The sequence below is a fragment of the Macrobrachium rosenbergii genome, chromosome 13 (assembly GCF_040412425.1).
Source record: "Macrobrachium rosenbergii isolate ZJJX-2024 chromosome 13, ASM4041242v1, whole genome shotgun sequence".
Taxonomy (NCBI): Eukaryota; Metazoa; Arthropoda; class Malacostraca; order Decapoda; family Palaemonidae; genus Macrobrachium; species Macrobrachium rosenbergii.
Genome location: NC_089753.1, coordinates 58,466,909 through 58,479,500, shown reverse-complemented (window position 1 = coordinate 58,479,500; position 12,592 = coordinate 58,466,909). Strand labels below are relative to the sequence as shown.

The following is a 12,592-nucleotide window of genomic DNA, read 5'->3' as shown; positions in this document are numbered from 1 at the left end:
ATTATTCAGTTTATTTTAATCTTAATATAATCAATATTTAACGATCACAAAATCTTGAGACATAAAATATTGGATATCTTTTCAAAACCTCATTATCTTTCATCCTGATCTTATTATATGCAAAATTTAACTACCATGGAATCTTCAGTAACATGATATATAACCACAAACGTCATTCCTGTAAGTTCGGTGCACTTAAGAAACTTACCACAACATTTAAGCCATTTTAGACGGGAATGTTTTAAAAACATAACCTAGAATTTGCATATATATAAAATATACGTTTCATGGCCAGAATTATCACTAAACGAAAGCAGGTATGAAATAATGATTATATGTAATCAATCTGAAACGAAGCTAGTCTCGTATGTCAATGAATCTTTAATTGGTGAATATCAATTATAAATTCGACGTCAGTCTTGATATGATTGCGTACATTATGAGAGAGAGAGAGAGAGAGAGAGAGAGAGAGAGAGAGAGAGAGAGAGAAATTGCAATCGATCCAGACCTAGACCTATGTTAGCCTCCTAGTGTGCATTAACTTATATTCATTATCTTTATATACTTCAAGAAATTATTACAAGAAAGCTAATTATATATTGAAATTGTCCTCCTTCATTTAAAAAGGAGAGAGAGAGAGAGAGAGAGAGAGAGAGAGAGAGAGAGAAATATGAGCCGCCAAGCAGGTGCTTAGCTTAAATTAACTGTTAATACCTTTCTGTTTGAAGAGATCATTACGATATATCTGATTTGAAATTGAAATTTTCCTCCTTTAGTTAATAACATTGAGAGAGAGAGAGAACCAATGTGACTTTCAAGCAGGTGCTTAGCTTTAAGTCATCGTTAGTACCATTCCATTTTGAAGCAAAAATTACAGTAAAACTTATGGTGCATTGAAATTGTCCTCCAACAATATGAAAAAGGATAGAGAGAGAGAATAATTGCAAGAGGCACAAACCTAGACCTATGTGAGCCTCCAAGCAGGTACTTAGCTGAAAGTCATCATCAGTACCTTTCTACGTTATTAATGGGGAGAGAGGGAGAGAGACTCTCGCTTACCAGTATTGCTCCAACTCGAATGAACTAAACGACGCGGAAGCTTAACTTTCTAACCTCCTCTACAGGAATATGGCGCCGTATTCCGTAGCTTTAAATTCAACCGGCTTTTCCGAAAGAACGGAAGTAATTCGGTTAACCGGCCAACGGGCCAATTCCAGTTATTGGCCGGTTATTAAGCTTTAGGACCTGGTCTCTGTAACAGGATGTACTGTACGGTAATATACGGGTTATTGAAAGGTATTGGTTTAGTGTAGGTCTATCGTTTTGTCCGGTGTAATGCCATTTTATACCTGTTATTTCAATGGGTGGCGTTTGAAAGGATGGATGGGGAGAGAGAGAGAGAATGGAAGATATTCAGCGCGCGAGAGAGAAAAAGATAATATTAAAAATTCTAATGTATATTATATATATATGTATATATATATATATATATATATAGAGAGAGAGAGAGAGAGAGAGAGAGAGAGAGAGAGATCCTCTGAAAGATAATATTAAGAATTCTATATATATGTAGAAAGAGAGAGAGAGACCCTACAGAACAAAAAAAGTAAACCTCTTTGCCAACGCCATCTATTGCATGAAAAACATAACTATAATACTAACAGTTCCTTTTTCGATCCTTGGCTCAGCAGTTCATTTCGGAAAAACTTCATTTTTCTCAGACTTCCGGTGTGCCAACATCTTTTCTGGGAGTGTTATTTACTTATTAATTTAATAGTGCATTAATAATTATATTTAAAGGAAAATTAACGGTAGGTGTTAAAGTATTAAGTTAAATTATGTTAAATTTGTGAGATGTACCAATGTTTAAATAGTGCTAGAGAAAGTACTTAAGAGATATCAACTTGGTATTGACCGAATCGTGACGTCATACCTTGAACTGGTGTATTTATAGTGCATTAATAATTACAATTATATTAGAAGGATTAAAATTAATGGTAGGTGCTAAGTTATTAGGGAAATTGTTAAAATTTTGAGGTGTAACAATGTAGATATAGTACTAACAAAAGTGCTGGTTACGAGATATTTCACTTTTTGTTGACTAAACATGACGTCATTCGTTGCATTGATATTATAATTTTATAGTGCATGAATAATTATATTTATTCGTCGGTAGGTGTTAAATTTGTACTAGAAAGATTGTTAGAATCATAAGGTGTACCAAGGTTATGGTACTAATGAAAGTGCTGGTTACGAGATATCAACTTGCGTTGACTGAATCATGACGTCATTCGTTGTACTGATAATTTTATAGTGCATTAATAATTATAATCATCGTCGAAGGATTAAAATTAGCGGCAGGTGTTAAATTATGTACAAGGTTGATATGGTACTGACGAATGTGCTGGTTACGAGATAATCCACTGTTTTTTGACAAAATCGTGACGTCATAATCATAGTAGTGTTAACAATACTGTATTAAACATAAGCTATGCGATGTTTTATCCTAATAAAGACGTAGAATTAGAATTAAATCTGCCTTTGTTACAAGCCACCTAGAAATTTCCTGTTATATGATAAGCTGTGCAAAACCAAATCAGTCTTGAAATAGGCCTACTGATCATTTAGTTACATAGGCCTAACTGTTCCGTCATTGATAGGAAGTATAAAGCATAAAGTATAAGGTTTACTATTTTCCTATAGTCTGGCAAAGGATCATGGGTTTATCAAAATTCTGCAATAGAGAGAGAGAGAGAGAGAGAGAGAGAGAGAGAGAGAGAGAAACTGAACTGTAAAATGATGATGGTTTAGGTGTGTGGCTTGTGTTTACTAGGCTGGTGGTTTAGTAAGTCAAGTGGGGAAATAATTAACCTCCCTGACCGTTAATCAGATTATCTTAGATCCCAGGATAAACCAAAAAGTGACCATACAGTTTAAAAGGAAAATAGTAGGTTTTGTGAACTTTTTTCCCCATTCTGTTTGAGAGTTTCAACCTCCTTTATATTTATTTTTTCCTTTACACGTTTTTTTTTTATAATTTTTATAATTACACTTTTATCTTTTCGTATTATATATCATTTATGCTCCACTTAGGCCGAAGTTTGGTTATAATGTAGTACGAATTTGGGCCTAAATGCTGTTGTTTATGGTGACTAAGTAAAACATTACATCATATAGTGATTTTAAAGTATAGAATATTGTGCATGAATCATAGGCCATTTTTACAAGAAACTGGGGTACCTTTAAGTATCTAATATTGTGCACAAAACCTAGGCCTATTTACAAGAAAATGAGGCTATTTTTACTGACTTTTAAATATGACATATTGTGCCCGAAACCTGGGCCTATATACGAGAACGTGAGCCATATTTGAGTATAAAATAAGACGTCTTTTACTGATTTTTTTGTTATTGAATACTGTGCCAGGAATCGTGTCTTGTAAGTATGCAATATTGTACATGAAGTCTGGGCCGATATAAAAGAACCTGCGTTATTAAAAAGTCCTGAAATCAAATAAACAGATAAATTCAAAGAGATTTTGCGCGTAGTTTCGTAGGTACTACTCATACACACACACACACACACACACACACACACAACAAACAGCACCTGTGTATGCCTGTGCCCACTCTATAATTCTGCTTGGAAAGTCTAACTTCTCATCATTGTTTAGCCACCAAAGCAGCCATGGAAATGAGTTAATTGTGTGTGTGTACACGTCACTGTGTGTGATGCCTGACCTGAAACCAAGTTAGGTTTTCAAGCCTTTCCTTTAAGCAAATTAGGGTTTTCAAGCTAAGTTTTCAAAAGTATGTTTAGTCACCCCTTGTGAACCAAGGTCATTGTTTTAATCAGATTTTTAACGTTTATTGGGTGCTTTGGTTAAAGTATGAACTTGGAATACAAACACCAGGGTGGTCAGACCTCAAAAGTGAGTAACTGAGGCTGGTTATGTTGCAGATGTTTGAACCAAGGTTGTCAGGGTACAGGTGTGGAAACAAAGGTGGTCTAGGCATGGGTTTGGGAACCAGGGTGGTCCACACACAGGTGTGGGGACCTATTAGGTCTAGGGACAGGTGTGGAAACAAAGGTGGTCTAGGCACAGGTGTGGAAACAAAGGTGTACTAGGCCATGACAGTCAGGCCTAAAGTTAAGCACTGCCCTAGGTAAGGTGCATTGTTAAGCACCTGGGTATTTCTGACACTGGGGTGAGCTTGAGTCCCTTAGGGCACATGAATAGGCATTATGACAGTTGCATAGGTTCGGACAAGAGGGTTGCCATGGTGTAAGAGCAGGCACTAATGCAGGACAGGGCGTATAGGTGCTTGAGACCTAAGGGTTGTAATCACAGGATTGGGGAATTAAGGCTATCAGATTTGGATGGGCACTTGGGTATATATTATACAAAGGTTAACTGCAGGGTTGGCTGACTCAATTAAAAGATGAATGTTTGAGAAATGAAATAAATTCATCATTGGTAATTGGAAAACCTTGATTTATATCATGAAATAGTTTTCAGTTAATATATAATTTTGTAAATTGCTTACTTAAGGATAAACTTAAAATTCAATCAATGGTAATCATATAAAGGAGCTAAAATGAATAAAACAATTTCATTTATGGCAGATGGAGGAAAGGGTAATTAATTTGTATCATGAATACACTTGAAATTTAATCAAGAATAATCAGATAAAAGAATTAACATGTCTGAAACTGTTCCAGTTATGGCAGATGGAGGGAAGAGTGATGGCCGGTTCAACGAACACCTCCCCAGTGGCATCCCTTCACAATCTCTGAAGAGGACCTCTTGCCAAGCACCTGCATCCCACCCAAGAATGAAGAATGGGCCTGAAGAATCGAGTGACTCATCACACACAACCTCCCCTGCTGGATCTAACACCACTGGTGGCTCCTCTTCGAGGGAGCTGAGATCTGAAGAGGCTGAGCTAGCAGCCGTCATAGCCAAGGTCACGGGAAGAGCAAGTCCCTTCGTGGACGAGTTCGACGATGGCAAAAGGAAATTCACGATCCTCTGCGGTGAGGCTGCCAATGTCGGTGACTTTCCTGCCGATGGGGCGGCTTCATCTACTACGACCCAGGGCTTGTTGGGTAGTAGAAATTTCACCACCTTCGGTTACCCTGTGAGGCCTTCAGCAGTGGCTCCAAATGAAAACTACACAAAACCTAGGATTGTAGGAGTGGAGTACAAAAAGAATTTTGGCACTGGTAATAAAGCACTAGCAGAACATGACAGTTCCAGGAATTACAACGTGTACCCAAACAGAGCAAAAAGGAGTAAGATGTCCGTTGTCATGCACGGTGCTCCGCGTCAATCCGAAGACGATAGCCAGGCAAGAGAATGGAAGAGTAATGTAAATCACTCCAAGAAAACTGCAGACTTAGGTAGCCTTGATGAAAAATCAATGAAAAATCATGACAGTAATATAATGCCTCCTGATGTATCAGATTCACAGAAGGTTGATAACAAGGATCATAAGAGCAAGAGGATTGATGAAAATTTGGTTGAATCTGTAGCTAATCAACTAGAGGTTGCTAGTGAGGTTGTCAAGGACAACAAAACAGACTCCACAGATGGCAAAGCTGATGACAATGGAGATAGAAAAGTTGGCCTAACAAAAACAATAAGTGCTATAGAGCTAGACACGGTGAAGGCATGTTTTCCATCCAAAGGCTCAGCAGCAGAAGGGAAGTCCTTCGATGTAATCAGTACAGAGGTGAAGCAGAATATAATCAATCGCCGAATGGCTGCAAGGAATGCCACAGCCATCGCGGAGTTTGACCCCCTAGTTTCGATGAGCCCAGAAGCTCAAAAACTGGTGAGTTAATACTCATTTCTTGAGAAATTTGTTCTAAGTACGCATTCCTTGACTCTGTTTTGTACCAAAGCAGATGATAATTCTTATATTTGTTTGTTCTCACACAAATGTAAACCTATATATTTTGCATGAGAGGTAATTTGACTACTTGAGTGTGAGCCTCCACCAGAGTATAGTTTTGTTAAAAATGGGAGAATTTTGGAGGGAATTCTTAATTTGAAGCTTCGATTTCAGCAGTGGTTATTGTTTTTGGTCAGTTCTAGACAATGAATACAGTGACTGACTGGTACTCCTGTGCCTAGGGTTTCATAGTTTGATAGTCACTCTTTACTTCTCAGAATGTTAAGGGCACTCTGTACCTCTCAGGATGTTAAGGGTCATTCTGTACCTCTCAGAACGTTGAGGGCACTCTGTTCCTCTCATAATGTGGAGGGGCATTCTGTACCTCCCAGAATGGGGGGCACTGTACCTCTTAGAATGTTCCTCTCAGAATGTCAAATTTGTGCAGCTATCTTCTGGGTTTTATGTAACTAAAACAGCTGATAAAAGTGGTTTATTTATTTTGAAATGCTGACATAGTCAGTACCTATTCTGTTACGCAATCTACCGAACCAGACATAATTTACACAAAAATCTTGTATAACTTTAACAATAAGCCTATCTTTCAGGCACTATGGGCTACTGGAAAGCCACTGAAGAAATCCATTTTTGACCCAGATGACTCTGTCGCTTTCCCTTCATCCCCTGATTCATGTGTCAAAACTTCAACAGCAGAAGCCCAGCTAAAGAAGAAAGAGGATATCAACCTCTCCAGAAAAGTGGAGGACCTTTTGATCAAGAATAACTTTATCAAAGCTTCTTCAAAGGACCCTTTGGACGATGGTGGAGGATTCTATGAAGGACTAGTTAAAGGTGAGGAAGAATAAACTGTTTATGTGTAGACTCTGATGGGGTGTTTTTAGTACCATATGTTTCTGGTAGGACACTTATGAACATTCTTTGATGTGTATGAATGTAGTGACAACGTTGAACTTTCTTTGATGTATGTGAATGTAGTGACAACATGGAACTTTATTTGATGTGTGTGAATGTAAAGACAACATTCAACATACTCTCATGTTGATGTACTTTTGTTACGTAAAACTTACTTTCTTTTGACGTGTCGGTATTCTGAAACTAAATAAGCTTTAGAGGGGAAATTTTTTGGTATTTTAATTATTGTTCAGAGCAATTTGCTGAAGCACCACACGAAACAGACTTTAGTGGACGGTCTTTTGGAGCGGTATTTTGGATAATTCTTTAGTAACAATAACTAGGTCTATGTTGACATCTCATCGTAATTTTACGGCCCTGACGAGACTAAAATGCTATAGATATTGTCCTTAATAAACGACACATAGGCATCCTAAGGGAGAGAGTACAAAACGTTCCATATTTGGTTTTATTGAATATGTGAAATACAATTTTTAGGTCTAGGATGTTTCAGAAGTAGGCTGTAAGTGTTCCCGAAGAAAAGACTTAAAAATTTTAAGGTATAAGCATCTTCTTAATAAGCCTATATTACATCTACAGTATTCAAAACCACATAGCAGCATATTAAATAGGTTAAACATTAAGTTCATTGTTAAATAAAAACACTCTTAACAATTTCAACAGCGTTAAAAGTTGGATAATCTTAGACACAACCGACATTCCCGCTCTTTCTCCTTTAGGGGGACGTGGCTATGACGTCATCGAAGCCAAATGGAGCTAGTGCCGCCCACTGCTGAGGCCTGTTTTATTATCAATGCGACTTTATTTGTCGTAAAAGTCGTTAAAATTCTACGTTGTGAATGCTGAGGGAGTAAGGGAAAGGGAGTGAAACGAGGAGGGGGAGGGAGGGAGGAAAGGAGGAATGAGGGAGACGAGGAGGAAAAGTTGGGGAGATAACACCGTTATCGTTTGCCGCCATTTTTTATATTATTTTATCTACATTAATCGTAAAATCATACGTTATGAATGCTGGAGGAATGAGGGAGAAAGAGAAAGGACGAATGAGGGAGAAAGAGAGAGGAGGAATGAGGGAGAGAGAGAGAGAAGAGGAATGAGGGAGAAGAGGAGAAGGATAGGCTAGGGGAGGGAGAGAGGGAGACAACACCTGGATTTTAAAAGCTGCTCTCTTGGGATCACTGTCGTTTGCTGCCTTTTTATCTGTATTTATCGTAAAGCCGTACGTTATGAATGCTGTAGGAGTGAGGGAGGGAGAAAAGGAGGAGAGGGAATGAGGGAGAGGAGGAGGAGGAGGAAAGGTGAAGGAAGGAGAGAGAAGGGAGATAACTCGCAGATTTTAAAAGCCACTCGCTTGTGATCTTTGTCGTTTGCCGCCATTTTTGTTTTATTTTATTTTTTTTTATCTTTTTGTGTCACAGGCGTAAAGTTACTCGTTTTAAGCTGGAGAGTTTTTTTTTTTTACTTTCAATCCTAAAATTGTGGCGATAAACCACTTGACGTAGGCGTTGCTTTTATTATTATTATTATTATTATTATTATTATTATTATTATTATTATTATTATTATTATTATTATTATTATTATTCAGTAGATGAAACCTATTCATTAGGAACAAGCCCACAGGGCCACTGACGAAATTCAAGCTTCCAAAGAATGTTATGGTGTTCATTAGAAAGAAGCAAGAGGCAGTAAAGGGGAATACTGAAAGAAGATATCTCACTTATTTAAAAAATTAACAAAGAGATAAATAGACAAAAGCGTATTAAAATGCAAGGAGAATAGTATAAGGGGAGTAATGCATTGCATTTTCGCTTGAACTTCAGAAGTTCCAACTGCACGCCATCTTCTGGGAGGCTGTTCCACAGTCCAACAGTGTAAGGAATAAAGGACCTCAGGAACTGAGAAGTTCCACTGCGAAGCTCATTTACAGCATATTGGAGCTGCTGTTCAGTGAATCTGGTTGCTCTCGGCTGATAATGGGGATTAGGGATCAATTGTAAATGTGAAAGATCTCTGTTGAAATAAAACTTACGAAAAAGTAACAAACAAGAGACCATCTGTCGATGATACATGTTATAACTGCTACTAATAGGAAATAGAAACATATCACCACGAACAACTATATCTAAAAGAGATAAATCTCTGGCAGAAGCAGACATCCACACCAGAGAAAAGTATTCTTGTAAACGGAGTACGAACGACCTAAAACATGTTGCACTGGTTTTATCACTCTTATAAATATATGAGGCCTTACGAACAGTACTTAACTTTCGTGCGGCATTTCTCAAAAGTTAGATGTGAGTCAAAAGTTACACCTAGAATAGTTAAAGCTTCAGGCTCATCCAGCAAAGTTCCATCCACATGAAGGGGAGGATGGGCTGGGACATCTGTACGAGATCTGCTAATCAATAGTATTTTTATTTTACTGGAGTTCAGCCTCATACCCCACCGACCACACCATTCCCTGATCCGATCCATGCCCCGACTGAGGCCGAGGGCAGCTTCAAGTCTCATGAGTGGAGACTTTACTACACCTACCAGTGTTGCATCATCGGCATAATGAACAATCTTGTTTTCCAGGCCAACAACCATATCACTTGTATATACTAAAAATAGTGTACCAAGAACACTGCCCTGTGGAACTCCAGACACCATAGGTCTTGGTTCACTAAAGATCCCATCCACAGCAACTCACTGCTGCCTACCTGTAAGGAAATCTTGAAGTAATCCTAAAACATATCCACCCACTACATTACTACAAGATTCTGAAGTTTATAAATAAATGCCTTGTGATTTAGCAAATCGAATGCAAACTAAAATCTATTTGAATTACTCTGCACTCCAAACCTTTATCAAGGTTCCCTTGCAAATGGCATGTCAAGCCTAAAAGAGCATTGCAGGTACCTAACTGCTTCCTGTAAGCATATTGACTATCAGCAAACAATCCTTTAGATTCCACACACTTATATAGTGGCTTAAAAATCAGTTTTCCATCAACTTTGGAAAGCACAAGGAGAATAGAGATCGGCCTGTAGTTACTGCAGTCTGCAGATATGCCACTCTTTTGAACAGGCTGTCGACATAAAAATCTATAGAACCTACTAATCTTGGGAGACAACACCATAGAAACTTTTTCAAAAAACAGAGGGAAGAAACCATCAGGATCATCTCCACTATCAAGATTATCCAGAATTTTCTTAACATCCCTACAGTGGAATGCAAATTTTGTAAGAATAGGTTCAGGGAAAGGGACATCCTCAGCTGATTGCTTAGCTTCAAAAGCCCAGTGAAGCAGTTCAGCCTTGTCCCTAGGGCCAGTAACCAAGCTACCGTGATCTGCTAGTAGTACTGTATTGGAATGGAAGATGGAGCCTGACCCAAAGATAGATGATGCCAGTTTGGTCCACCACAGATGATGCTGAGTAATTCTTTCGTTTCCTTTTCAAGGAATTATTGTAATTTCTCTCTGCTGGATGTTAAGTTCTATTCACAGTATGGCAAGACTCAACAAAAATGGTGTAATTTTCATTTGAATGATTTTGCCTCCATGTGGTGAATTTCTCTGTCACAGTAGGCTCTTTATGTATCGTCAAACCATGGCTGGTTTTGTCCTAAATTTGATTACCTTTCTATGGATGTATCTTATTAAAATAGCCATCAGCATTTCATTTAACTACTTCTTGAGATCAGGATCTAATATAGCAACTGAAATATTAAGTGCCTGACAAGCTTCAAGAATAATGCATCCCAACTGGCTCTGAATTTCAGCCAGACCATTTTTCCAGTATACTGATTGACAGATATGTCTGTCTCAATGGCGCAATGACCAGAAGTGCCTATATATTCACAGACCTGGGACTTCACAATAAGTGGAGCATCTGTGAGTATGAGATCTAATCTATTACCAGAAATGTGCATGGGGTTCCTCAGTTAGCTGGACAAATTCGGGGGATACACAGAACTCAAGAGCAGACCAGCCGTGTTGATCTGTGGAATTTGAATTTAGCCACTCACTGTGCTTAGCATTACAGTACCCACAAACAACGAATGAAGCTTTTGAATCCTGTGACTGAGCCATACTAATCCTTTCCAAAAGATAGTCGTATATAAAATTGTCAATATCTGGATTGCGGTAAAACAGCAAATAAGTAAACATTGTAGAACTTATTGAAAATTTTAGAACAAAGAACTTCATGACAGCTACACTCTAAATTTTTCTTACGATAAATAGGTCATCCAGACTTAGTGTATACAGCCATACCTTGCCTATGTGGGATGTTACGAAGATAAATAAGGTCAGGGCCATCAAACCCTGGGATTAAAAACTCAACATTTGACTTGCTACTACTTACAAGAGTCTCAGATAAAAACATCAACTCGTAGTTACGGGCACAACACTGGAGATCAAGAAAATTTGACCTTAAGCCCAGAATATTTGAGTAAAGTACTTTGCAATTTTGTTTTTATGTAAAAGAAAACTATTGAGATTGCTATTTGTCTGTCCTTCCGCACTTTTTCTGTCTGCCCCTAGATCTTAAAAACTACTGAGGCTAGAGGGCTGCAAATTGGCATGTTGATCATCCACCATCCAATAATCAACTATACCAAATTGCAGCCCTCTAGCCTCAGTAGTTTTTATTTTAAGGTTAAAATTAGCCATGATTGTGCATCCAGCACCACTATAGGTGCCAACAACACAGGCCATCACTGGGCCATAACTGAAAGTTCATGGGCCATGGCTGAGAGTTTCATCGGCAGTGGCTGAGAGTTCATACAACATTATACACTGTACAGAAAACTCGATTGCGTTGAAGAAACTTCAGCACATTTTTTACTTGTTTCTTACTGTAATGAGTAACAGGCCCAGGGTTCAGCTCAATGTCACCCGAAATAATTAAAAATAACAACATAAAATTAGTATCAAAACTGATAAACAGACTCATAACAACGGTAACATTGTAAAAATCAACAGAACAATAAACATTACCATCAACAACAACAGTATTTACATTATTTACAAAAATTCTGTTAAGAGTATAGATAAATGTAATTGAAAAAAGAACTGGAAGCAACTGGCCGATAAATGTAATTGAAAAAGAAATCTGGTTTGCCAAAAGACTGGGGAGGACAGTCAGATGGATTTAGAAATAAAAACACTCAGAAGAAAAAGATTAGGTAAAGACGAAGGCACTTTCCTGATAATCCACCAAGCAACTCTTGCTTCCTCATCAGCCTGTACTACATACTTTTCGAAAAAACAGGAAAGTGAACAAAAAAGAGGATAAGAGAACTCATACCCAAGACTATGGAAGGCCACAGCACAATGGCTATGGCACAGTCCAAGGTTGGAGGACAAGGTTTGTATTCAGAGTAACCTTCTCTTAGAAGGTCGCCTACCAATGCTAAAGAGCCCCTTCTACCCCTGGTTTGTTTTCGGAGTGTCCTTTTCCTAAAAGAGTTGCCTGCCAAGGCTAAAGAATCTCTTATACCCTAACTCGTGTAGGCAAGGACGTCACACCCTGAAGTGTATGTTGCTAAGAAAAGCCACATTAACCCACGACCCACAAATATTAAAGTAACCTAGCCTGCTTTCTCAAAGGCTACTAGCACATGCTCAGCTAGTGCTACATGTAGCCTATATATACATCATGTGCTGCTTTTTGCACAGCTGCTGCTGCTGCTACTACTACTACCATTTTTAAAAGTTAAAGTAATGCTGATTTGCTTTCTCAAAGGCTACTAGCCAACGATCAGCTAGACCTATA

General features: G+C 38.2%; 1 protein-coding gene across 1 annotated transcript in view; it reads left to right on the top strand.

The window, feature by feature from the left end:
• Positions 1-1,699: 1,699 nt before the first annotated feature.
• Positions 1,700-12,592, top strand: part of LOC136845356 (uncharacterized) — a 45,255-nt gene continuing 34,362 nt past the window's right edge. The window contains exons 1-3 of the mRNA XM_067115629.1: positions 1,700-1,811; positions 4,723-5,837; positions 6,506-6,749. Of these exons, the coding sequence (XP_066971730.1) occupies positions 4,725-5,837; positions 6,506-6,749 (1,357 nt within the window). The 5' untranslated portion in view covers positions 1,700-1,811; positions 4,723-4,724. The remainder of the gene's footprint in view (positions 1,812-4,722; positions 5,838-6,505; positions 6,750-12,592) is intronic.